Genomic DNA, 12,130 nt, shown 5'->3' with positions numbered 1-12,130 from the left:
CTCCAAGGCTGAGACCCAGAGGAAATAGGAAGTCCAGTGGGTAAGCAGGATTCAAATGAGTTCAGATTGTTGGACATATCCAAAGTTCAGATGAATTATTGATACCATGTAAATATTGCCAAATAAACCAGCTTACCATACACCCAACAACAAGGTAGCTAGAATTCTTGCTAAAGAACAAAATTTGAATACCTCTTATATATTGTTGACATACTTATAAGCCAAAGCAAGTGTGCTGGGTAAAAACTGCAACGTGGTACATGCCTTAACAGGGGGAAAAAAACAAGGTTCTAGCACAGGACCTAGTTTGAAAGAAGTTACTAGGTAACCTATGCCTGGAGCTGCTGCAAACTAAGGTTTCAAGTGTCATTTTGGGTCCTTTAAATCACTCTCAGTAACTCACATCCTTGGATTGCAGAGTTTGGCTAGGGAGCAGGAGAGAAAAAAGGATGTCTACCAATAAGTAAGCTTTTTAAAGGTATGCGTTTTAATTCTACCTTCATTTTCGGGTCTAGTGACACAAAGATAAACCTGTGAAGCCTCATGAAGGCCTTTATAATAGACAACCAGAACACAGTGCACACATACACGTATATCACTTAGGCAGGGGTTGAATATACGAAGAAAGATGAAGTGAGATGAGGGAGGCGTCATCTTTGAGCTCTAATAGAATGAAGGAGCAAAATGAAAATGGCAGTGGACTGCCTGACTGAGAAATAGGATGATACCAAGGCCCTGAAGTGGGGAATGAGTTAGGGTTGTTCCAGGAAGAGCAAGATGGCCAGGGAGGCTAGTGTGCACCGAGAAAGGACGTTAGAGGTTGCGGTCATAGGATAGAGGCTATAGATCACCCAGGGCTCTGTACTGCACGAGAAGGGCTTTGGATGTTTTTCTTCCTAAGTCTGACAGAAAGCCATCAGAGGCTATAGAAACCGGAAGTGGCTTTATTTGATTTCCCTGTTGGGGAGGAAGGCTCCCCAAGGGCAGAGGGAAAGCAGGAGAACTAGATGGCGTGGATGGAATGGTCGGTGAGGCTGAAATGGCTGGAGGCAGAACAGTCTGCCTTGGACCTTGTGGAGTTTACTGGAGAATGGGATGAAGGGCCCCAGACACAGTTAGAGATACAGGTCAGTGGATAAAGATATAGATCAAGTATATGACTGGCCTTGTCTGCATAAGATCCTGGGTTCCATCCCCAGCACCACCCCCTTTAAAAAGACCCCCATTTTCTGCCACTGTGTAAACAAATACTATCAATGTACTATCACATACTTGGGAGGAATTAGAATTAGGTTTGAGAGGTCAAATCAGGTTTTTTTTTAATTTTTAAAAGTTTTATTTATTTTTATTTTATAAGTGTTTCTTGTCTGTGTGTATGTCTGTGCACCCAGGGCATGCAGTGCCCAAGGAGGCTAGAAAAGAGTGTCAGATCCCCTAGAGCTGGAGTTATACAGATGGTTGTGACCTACAATGTAGGTTCTAGAAACAGAACCCAGGTCCTCTGGGAGAGCAGCCAGTGCTCTTACCTGCTGGGCCATCTCTTCAGCTCTCATGAGTTTATTTTGTGACCCGCATAAGTTGCAGGTGGCCATTAGCTATCCCAGGGTGTCGGGCAGTTATTATTAAGTAAGCCAGTTTGGACGTCAGTGGGGAACTGTGGGAAACAGCACCCGAAGTTACCTGGTAGGGACTGGAAAATATCCATCATCCCTATTAACATTTATTCACTTAGCAAATCTGTAAGGAGCACCTAGTGTGTGTGTCAGGCACTGTGATGGATCCTGGGTGGGGTACAAGGACAGCCTCTACCTTCATGGAGTTTCGTTACAATTTAATTAGCTCCCTGGTTTCCGAGACACTTCTCTGGGCACTGTGAAATATATAGAATCAACTCTCAAGCATCATAAATACTGACCTGTTCTCTGACTCAGCAATTTGGGAAGCACTTAGGCTTTTCAGAAAGAGCTATCTATGGATTTGGACAAATGACAGATTTACCCAATAAAATGTCTGAGGACTACCTTAAAATGAATCAGAAGAGACCGTCTCAACCAAATGAGTATTTATAAAGAGCCAGCTTTTGAGAATGGAAAAGCTTACAGGGCTGGAAGGCAGAAATCTGACCTCAGTCTTATCTGGCCTCAGTCAAACTCACAAATGACCTTGGTGGAGCCTTCAACTCATCTGAACTTCAACTTTCTTTTCAATAAAGTAAGCCCATCCCACCCCATGTTTTCAAACTCCTGAGTGTTTCTTTTAATTACAGTATTTATTGTCTTGAGCTAACAGTTACTTTAAAATAAAAGCCCAAATCCCCAAGGGGATGCTTCCTTGAGAGCTCAGTTTTCAACAGAAGAAAGCTTTTAATATTTTTTTTGAAAATGGAAATTGTTCTTTTCTCAACTGTAAATATGATACATGGTCAGTGAAGAAATCAAGTGGAGGGCAGTGTAGAGAATAAAGAACGACCGAGAAGAGCATCTCTGCCCTCAAGATCACTGTACCTGCTCTGAGGACCAGGCAGCCAATGCTTTAAAGTAGGTCTGCTCACCAACTATTATTATTGTCTTGCAAACACTCTCTTTGGTCTTTAGACAACACACAGACACACACACACACACACACACACACACACACACACACACACACACACACACCCTGGAAGCCCTTCCTCTGCAGGCTGTGAACTCAGTGTAGTCACCAGAGACTGAAACTGGCTGGGCAGTATGGGATCTCTCAGATGTCCTGTTTCACAATAACTGCTATCTGATACTTATGGAATGCTGAAAAACAATAACATCGTATGCACAACTTCAATGATCGTAACTAACATCAAGGACAGATCAGTTTGAGCAGTATCAAGAACGACTGCAAAGCATTCCAAGGCACAACCCGGAGTGTTGGGGGGGCAGTTGCTCCTCCAACCCCCAGGACTCCTCCCACCCCATCACACCAGGCTGAATGCTTTTGGGACACTGGAACTCAACAGGACACATTTTACTGTCAGCCTAGCATCAGTGGATCATGAACTCTCTGGGCCTGGTTTTCTGATGATCTCTGAGAAAGGATTAAAGCCAGATCTTGGCTGCAGACCCATGAGACTATTCCCCCTAAATGGAATGAGTTGCTACCACTTACTCCCATATGACAATCAGCTGGAGTTGAAGGGATGTGACCTTCATCTTGGCACCCTACATCACTCTACTCTCTCACCTGATTTGCTAACTAAATCATGAAGTGGGAGCATCTACGAGGCATCAGCCACTATGTAAGTCCCAGAGAACACAAGTGCAGCCAACAGAGACCCTTCCTTAGAAATGCTCACAACCCAGCAGAGGAAAGTGCAGCAGTGAAGTATACCAGGAGTCCAGAATGAAGTGGTGCAGCAATTGCCCAACATGCACAGAGCCCCGAGATGGATCCCAGCACCACAATAAATTAATAAAGCACAGTGTGATAAGTACAGCACTTGCCTGCCTTGTCCTGGGAAGCTAGTAGGAGGCTTATCACAGGTCATGTTTGAGCTGAGTTTCAAAGGGTGACTCAGAGTTCAACAAGCAGACTGAGTGGTGGGGAAGACTGGGAACAGTGGAGGTGGTGTGTGTCCTGCTGTGCAGGCGCACCTTTCCGGCCAGTCACCACCTGCCTCCGACTAACAGTGACTGTTAGGAGCCTCTGCCCAACTCACGCCTTCCTCCTGATGGAAACACTGGTAGTTCATCTCTACCAGGAAGAGTCTGCCTAAGCTCCACTCACTCCCAGCCGCTTCTATGCGACAACTCTCCCATCCTCAGCTAACTGACCGTCTCCTTCTGTTATCAGAGCTGTTTATTTCAGAACCTCTGACATGTGAAGAGCAGACCACCATTACAAGCAACTGATACACTCTCATCAAATACCTGTAAGTGTAAAGCTCTCCTAGTCACATACGTCACTTGGAGGAGGGGAAGGAGGAAGTGTGCAAGCATCTCAAGAGGCCAGAGGCTGACATGAGGTGTCTTTCCTCAATCGCTTTTCTACGTTATTTTTGAGACAGGGCTCCTTAGGATTCCGATTCTGGCTAACCTGGCTGGCCAGCAAGCCCAGGGATGTCCTCGCCCATCACCCAGTGCCTGTCCCAACCCCAGCGAGGATCACAAACTGGTTGTACTGGATGCTGTAGAGCTCAGGTCCTCATGTGCAGAGCAAGCACTCTATAGACTGAACCATCCTCTACACAAAGATTCCAATTCTGACAACAGCCCAATTGAGAGAAAATGAACAAGAACAATCCAAGAAATATTTATTTAATGCTTGGTATTCGGTTAAAAAAAATAAAGCACTAGCCACCATCCATCCAACCCTGAGTAAGTAGCACTGTGTACTAAGTACTCTGTTACGAAGTACTTGGCATCTGGAAATCTTACCAAGCTGCAATATACACAGAAGTTAGCTAGTCACGTGGATAAAAAAAGATCATTACAGTGTCTTCAAAGGAATGTTGACTGTGCCCAGGAGCACTGGGCTGGTATTCTAGAGAAGACAGCCTTGCACTACTTTATTATAGTATTTTCTCAATAGACACAACAGAGGATAGTATTATACACATGTCCACAGCCCACTACCAGCTTTACTAGTGAGTAACTCACAGTCCCTTGTGATTTACCTCTATTTCCCTCTACTTTACCCAGCCCTTGGTTTTGGCGGGTTCTAGATATTTTTATCACTGCTCCCATAGATACTGAGCTGTGTTTGAAAAGGGAACTGGAAATGTGTGGGTCTTCCACTGAGCTGTGTTTGAAGAGGAAATGGGAAATGTGGGGTCTTCCACTAGTAACTTCCTTACCTTACCCGGCCCTCTCCCCTGAGAGTAGTTTGTACTCTGGTTCCTGCCAGTGACTCCAAAGCCTTAGCTGCTTCCAGGGTGAAGACCCCAAACTTTCCTGGGGCCTTTGGACTAAGGGTGGCTGAGTGGTACAATGAAAGCTCCATCCTGCCTTACCTGGAATGTTGCCCAAATGTTCTGATCCTTGGTCCTCATAAAACTTGTGGCCCACATTTTTAACCTCAGCACTTGGAAGGCAGAGGCAGGAGGATCTCTGTGAGTTCAAGGCCGGCCTGGTCTACAAAGTGAGTTCCAGGACAGCCAGGACTACACAGAGAAACCCTGTCGTGAAATATAAAAACAAAAATAATGGAAAAAAATTTTTCTGGAGGTTTGAGCACCTAATGTTTGCACAAAATGGCAGCTACTTCCAACACTCCCAAGCATTTCCACCAACTTCCAGTGAAACTTCAGACAGTATGAGGCTTGCTTGCTTTGTAAGGTGAGCTCACCCAGAGTTGCTTACTGTCACAGCCTTGGTTTGCCTGTATGGGAAGCCTGGCCCCACCATTTGAACACCTGGCCTTTATACCCCCCAGACTTTCAGATTTTTATCTTTCCTGAAAGTTAGAAACTGACATCCATGCAGTTAACTGGATTCCTCTCTCCTTCACAATTGTAATCTTCGCGCACAGAGCCCTTGATCCAGGCCACCATCTAATCTTAGCATCGATTGGCCTCAAGCATCCGGACTTTATTCTCCACCCAGCCTCTTAGTGACGTCCGTAACACCCTTATCCCTAGAGCCCCACTTAAAACCCGTCCATTGTTTCTGGTCCCTAACCGCAGACCCTGCAGGAGGAAAACAACTTCCTTGCCACAGCCTTGCAAAACTGAAGCGCTTCTCTCTCTTCACCCGCGACAACTTCGGCGAAGGCTTCCTGCAGACTCCGCGCTCTGCCCGGGAATAATGGACGTGAACCTAGCAGGGCCTAGCTCCTGCGAAAGGAGTAAGTCCTCGACTTCAATCTACATCTCAACTCCGTCCACAATGATAGTACTCGGATGACCGAGGCTCGAATTCGAATTCGCTTCCGCGGATCCGCTGAGCTCTCCTTCCCGAACCCAGTCTGAGCTCTAGCCACGGTTGGGTGCGCCCGCGGCTCAGAGCCCAGCCCCGGAGGAAGGAGGCTTCTGATTGGCTGCTGCGAGGTAGGGCGGGACGTGGGGGGGTGTCGCGGAGAGATGATGCAACGTCGCGGGGCCTTAAAGGCGCCGACCGCACGCGCCGCCGATGGCGCAGGCGCGTTGCTGGGCCTCCAGCTCTGACTCCAGAGCTACACTGAGTCGGAGCAGGCGGACGCGCGGAGTGGACGGCGGGGACGCGCGCGGGAATCGGGCGGGCGGGCCGGGTGGCTGCGGAGGAGCGGGAGGCGCGATGGCCGAGGGCAGCGCTGTGTCCGACCCTCAGCACGCTGCGCGCCTGCTGCGGGCGCTCAGCTCGTTCCGGGAGGAGGCGCGCTTCTGCGACGCTCACCTGGTCCTCGACGGCGAGGAGATCCCGGTGCAGAAGAACATCCTGGCGGCGGCCAGCCCGTACATCAGGTGAGCGGGCACCGCCGCCCATCGCCTCCGCATTCCTCCCTTCCTCTGGCCTGGCCGCTCGCGGCTCCCGTGGCTCCGCCGCCGCGCCCCTCGGGCCCCCATGGGCCTCTCCCGGAGGCCCCCTCCCCATCAAGATCGCCCTGGCCCCGGAGCCCCGGGAGGTCAGCAGAAGCCCCAAACACGGTATATAGGCTGTCCTGGGACCCGCACCCGCGAGCAGGGCGGGGCTGCTCCGGGAAGAGCCGCTCCTTCTCCCCGACAGGCCCCGCCCGGCCAGCCGAGCCCCGCAGAAGTTTACCTCCGAGTCACGGCACAGTGGACCGGGCCTGGTTTTGCGCGGGGAAGCCAAACAAACACCCGCGGTGTAGGCAGAAGGAGCACTCTGTAAGATCTCGGTGGGACATTCCCACCCCCCACCCCCAAGCCCAACTGTCAATTTGCCACTCCATTGTTACAAACAGGTTAAACTGTTGCGAATCTGAAAAGACCAACCGTCATTCTTTGGATACAGTTGGGGTCGAGGACCCAGAGATTGTAGAGGGCACCGTAAAACTTCAGCGACACAAACCTTAGCCCAGTTTACCAGGTTAATGAAAAGGTTCAGACCCAGCTTACAGCATCGGGTCAGAATTTGCAAGGAAGCTGCTGTCGTTTCTTTAGCAACTTTCCTTCAGGCAAACTGGGTTGCTCTTTTAATATCGCGGGGTGGGGGTGGGGGGCTAAAAGCTGGAGAAAGTGCCCAGTAAGCTGGTTAAATATAGACTAATGGTAGACAATGCCACTAGAATTGGCAAGTCAGAAAAAGGAAAATTATGCCGTTCTGAGAGCTCTGTCCCAGCACAACTCAACACATAACGATGTACTTTAATCTTTGTTTTTGGAGACGTTCGAACTCAGAAGCAGTCCAAGTGCCCTTGAAACTTCTGGCTTCTATCCTAGCCTTGCCTTGTAACATTGTGTTGTTTGTGGACTGGGGGGTCAGATGTCTTTGCTAATATGAAATTTAGATCACCAGTATGACAGCTCATAGCTGGCAATTCATAGGTTAGGGCAATCAATCAAATTGGATCTGCAAGCCAGACCTTTCCCGTATCCAGAGTAGTCCCTGTTTGGGAAATGCTTAGGAAAACTACAGTGGATTCTGTACTGTAAACCCTTAAATGGCACCTGCCTCTTAAAGTTGCACATCCTGAAACACTTGCTGTCTCCATCTTTCTTCATGACACTTAACTACTATAATAGAACCTGTATTTTGCTCATCTTGGTGTATCTTTCTCGACCACAATGTAAACTCAGGCCAAGGATTTTTCTTTTGATTCTTGCTGGGCCCTTCACAGAGGGAATAGTGCCTGGTGCCAGGGTAAATTTATGGAATGAATGATCACCTTCCCTTCGTTGGACTTCAGAGATTTGGCTTTATATTTCCATGTTAGCTGGTTGACTAGGGCTCTGGGCTAGGTGTTTGGAGATTTGCTTCATTTTTCAAATCTTTCCTACCTAGCTGTGAGTTGTTGGGGATGACTTAGTCTTGGCTCCAGCTCACTAATATGACAAATAAGGGGCACAGTGTATTTTTGTGTCATTTAATCTCTGAAGCACCTACAAAGAAATGAGTTTTAGATATTCTATGGCTCCACACAAATCTGTCCACTGGTTAGGAAAGATCTGTGGTTCATGTCTGTCTGTCTGTCACTTTCCAAATAAAGGATAGATCTCCTGTGGCCATGTCTGTCTGTAAAAAAAACAGCATCTCAGAGGATGTTAGCAACTTGTATGTCAAGGTTACTGGTACTTAGTGGTTGACTAGGATTTGAATCTAAGTTGATGGTGCATAGTCTCCTGTTCCAAATGACAGCATGGCCTGTATTTGGATGTACTTTGGATAAAATCAAGATGGATGGTTTTTAATATGTTGTCACTTGTTTGTCAAGCATGGTCATAGACTGACCTATTTTGATTTTCATCTTCAATTATTTTTTGCAATTGGTTAACATTTATGTTAATATTATGTAAATGTCATGTCTATATTTATATATTGCATAATTGTGTATATGCAATGTTAACATTTTATCAACAAGTCAAATTTTTAAAAATATAAATAAATAAATTGAATTTTCTTTATTGACAGATTGTGTTAAATTTGACTACTGAAATGCTAGAAGATTCTTGTATTTTTAGATTATCAATTTCAAGTGTATTTCAAAGTATCTAAATTACTACTTAAAACACAGCTTATTTTTAATTTATTTTAGAATATTTGGATAATTTCATACTTATGCAATGTGTCTTGATCTTTCATTTTAATAATTTCTAGAGTTATTTATTTTTATTTTATATGTATGGGTATTTTGCCTGCATGTATGTCTATGCACCATGTGTGTGAAGTGCCTGCAGAGGCCAAGGAAGGCATCGAATCCTCTAGAACTGGAGTTATAGATGGTTGTGAGCTGCTTTATGGGCCCTATGTTCTCAGGAAGAGCAGCCAGTGCTCATAACTACTGAGCCATCTCTCCAGCTCTTGAGTTTCATAACTTTTGACACCAATGCTATTGGACTTTGATAATGTAGCTTTGTCAAAATGGCCCTTTAGAGACTACATTGAAACAAAATGAATATAAGCATTTATATTCCAGCAGGCTGTTTCCCCAGTCCCATCCCTGACTGGCGTTTACTTATAGCTTGTTGGGAAAACTAAACCTCAGTGCAACCGAGAGCCCTAGAAAATGACAAGCCTGCACTCATGGACATAATGCTCCCCCATCTTTTCTTCCTCAGCAACTCTTGACTCCCCCCAGGGAATGGCCCCTTGGGCTTACAGGAAATTTCTTTGGAATACTGTGGAGTTTGCCTTGCTTCCTGTCTGGGGCTCTTCTGAATCCAGCCCAGTGCCGTTGATCTGATGGGAAGCTTGCCCTTCCCTTTTGAGCTGTTCTTGGGGATGATGCAGGTGACAGGGATTTGGAAATGGCTCTTTCTGTGCTTGTGGAGTGGCGTTTAAGTGGCTGTGTCCACGTTCCTGGCCCTGTGTGCACTTTCCAGAATCTACACATTTCTGGGGACCTGTTATGATACTGTTTAGCATTCAGTCCTGGATAGCACAGAGTTTCCCATGATTTTGTTTAAATCCTTTGGTGAGTCAGCTAGTGATGGAAACGGCTTTGTTTGTTTGCTTTCTAGTTGGTCTAGGGAGGGTGGAATGAGAAGTCTGGCCATGTGAACTTTTTTAGGATATGGTTTCTTTATCTGTGAGGTGAAGTTGACTGTGCCACACAAGGCCAAAGTCCATGTAATATGCAACCATGTGGCTCTTTTGCTTTGCTTTACGTGTGTGTGGGGGGGGGGGTCTCTTTCCAGTCTTGTATATGTCGTTATGCGTACATTGATGCTGAAATGCCCCTTCCCTTGCCCTGCAGGACTTGGTGTTCTGTATGAATGCAGCCAGGAGCACTGTATTGTAAGGAGCATTTGTTTCATATTGTTAACTTGGGTACATTCCAGGCCTAATTATTGACAATACTGTTTTGCCATTTAGATGTAAGATTTGACTTATAGGTGGTGTGGAGGAAAATACTGAAGGAAGTTGACATGAGCTCCATAGGAGAGCCAAGTTTCATAGTAGCATAGAAATTGTCCACATCCATTTTAGGGATGTCTGAGAGTTTAATGTCACTAGGATCCAAGTGCTATCCCTAGTGTTGTTCACTATATACAGACAGAGCAGCTTGTTAGTTCCCAAAGCCCTGTTTTTAATTCACTTACACTAATAACTAAGTAACCTTTAGTCTGTCTTTGTTTCCTTGATGCTGAAGCTGAGCCACCCAGGCAGCCACACCCACTAAGGTCCTTGCTGTGAACCACAGACATTGCAGAGCAATGCTCTCTGCACAGTCTTTTGATTTCTTTGATATTTTCATCTTTTCCCTGCACTTTGAGTTTGTAGCAGCTCCTGAATGATCGCCAGGGTTCTGAGGAACCAGGCTTGCCTGCTGCATTTCTTAGGATTCTTCCAGTAGGCTGGGTTCTGAGGCTCTGTCTGAGTCTGCACCACTCTGGAAGGCTCATGGTACCCCACCCATCTCTTGTCAGGATCTTGTAGTGGTGGGAAATCAATTGAGCCTTTGTCTTTTAATGGATCTAGGTCTTGTTAGTTTTTATCTGCCTACTCTAAGGCTTTCCTAGCAACTGCTTGGAAGAGTAAGTCTGTCCTGAAGCTCTTAGAGTGAAGTGTTCCACAGTGCACAGCAGGGAAAGGTACTTGTCACCCAGCCTGGTAACTTGAGTTTGGTCCCTGGGACCCACACGTGGAAGAAGGAGAGAACCAACTCCTAAAAGCTGGCCTCTGATCTCAGCACAGATGCTCTGATACATGAACAACAGCATGCACACACATAGATAAGTGAACAGATGTGATTTAAAAATTGTTAGTGCTCTTTCTTCATCTTAGTTGGTTAAACCCCATTTATATGTGAGTTTTTCAAAGGAAATAGTATAGCTGTGAGCCCCTTCGGATCCCCTTCAAATCTCCAGAGCATCCTGGTCTCCATGGCAGTAAGCACTTGTGAACTGGTGCTGTCTGTAGGGTTCATCCCTTGTTTGTGTTCAACGGTGATTGTCACAGTTGTAGTTACGAAGGCCCTGATTAGAGAGGAAGGTTTCAAATGCAGAAATAAATCAATACGATTCTCATTAGACTGGCTGGGACGTAGAGGGAAGTGTTGTTGTCCAGTGTGGGGTACTGTTTAGTCTAGTGACACAGCTCAGCTGGAGTTGGTACTGTCTGTCTGATTGATCTGTCCTCTGTTACCCCGACTCTTTTGACCTTTATTTATATTTTGGATTTTCCCATCAGTCTCCTTATCATTCTTACAGTAATTCTCATTTTATAGATGAGATTCAAGTCAAGTACTTTTCCGCATAGGAACTCTGAGGCCTTAGGAGTCAGAACCACATCACCTATTATGTGAAGTGTTAATCACTTCTTCTCATGCTATCAAAGAGGGACCTACAACCTCTTTATAATCCATAAAGAAAATATAATTAAGACAAATGAGGAGGCATTTGGTTCCAGTAGCAGGCAGCAAGTCTCAGAGAGCTGCCTCATCCTTCCAGAGGAGAAAGGCTATCATTTTGTGTACTGAAGCTATAATATAAATGAATAATTTGCAAGTTAGGATTCTGGGTTAAGGGCGGAGATGTGGGGGCGTAGGGTGTGACAAATGGCAGGCTCTGGTTACAGCTGTGAACGTAAGTGCTTCCCATGGCTTCTTTGCCTCCTGAGCCACAGAAGCCAGCAGAACAAGGGGATGATGGAAGGCTCAGGTGGAGGTGGCAAGCCTGTCTTCACAGAGGAGAAGGCTGCGCATCCTCCAGCAGTGTCCTTGACCTCCTGCTTGCAGAACAGAGTTGGGCTGTCTTCCAAAGCCCTTACTGCAAAAACGACTAATGGGCTGATGTTTGCCGCTCCCGTCTCCCATGGGAGTCAGTGACAGAAGTCCCAGGTTGTCGCAAAGTGACTGTGGGAAACATAGACTGAAAAATCTGAACTTCTGAAGCCTGACCCCTGACCTCATGTCTGTGGGTCAGAGTTAAATGTAGACACAATAAAAATAATATAAAATTACATGAATTTTGTTGTTAGTCTTAGGTTCCGTCCACAAAATAAAAACAATATAAAATTACGTGAACTTTGTTGCTAGTCTTGGGTCCTATCCCCAAGATATG

General features: G+C 46.1%; 1 protein-coding gene across 1 annotated transcript in view; it reads left to right on the top strand.

The window, feature by feature from the left end:
* The first annotated feature begins 6,233 nt into the window (after positions 1-6,233).
* Positions 6,234-12,130, top strand: part of Gan (gigaxonin) — a 48,599-nt gene continuing 42,702 nt past the window's right edge. Inside the window, exon 1 of the mRNA XM_059263941.1 lies at positions 6,234-6,400. Coding sequence (XP_059119924.1) covers positions 6,243-6,400 — 158 coding nt within the window. The 5' untranslated portion in view covers positions 6,234-6,242. The remainder of the gene's footprint in view (positions 6,401-12,130) is intronic.

Source organism: Peromyscus eremicus, chromosome 5, assembly GCF_949786415.1.
Source record: "Peromyscus eremicus chromosome 5, PerEre_H2_v1, whole genome shotgun sequence".
NCBI lineage: Eukaryota > Metazoa > Chordata > Mammalia > Rodentia > Cricetidae > Peromyscus > Peromyscus eremicus.
Note: the sequence above shows the minus strand (reverse complement) of the source record. Positions and strands in the feature narration are given on the sequence as shown.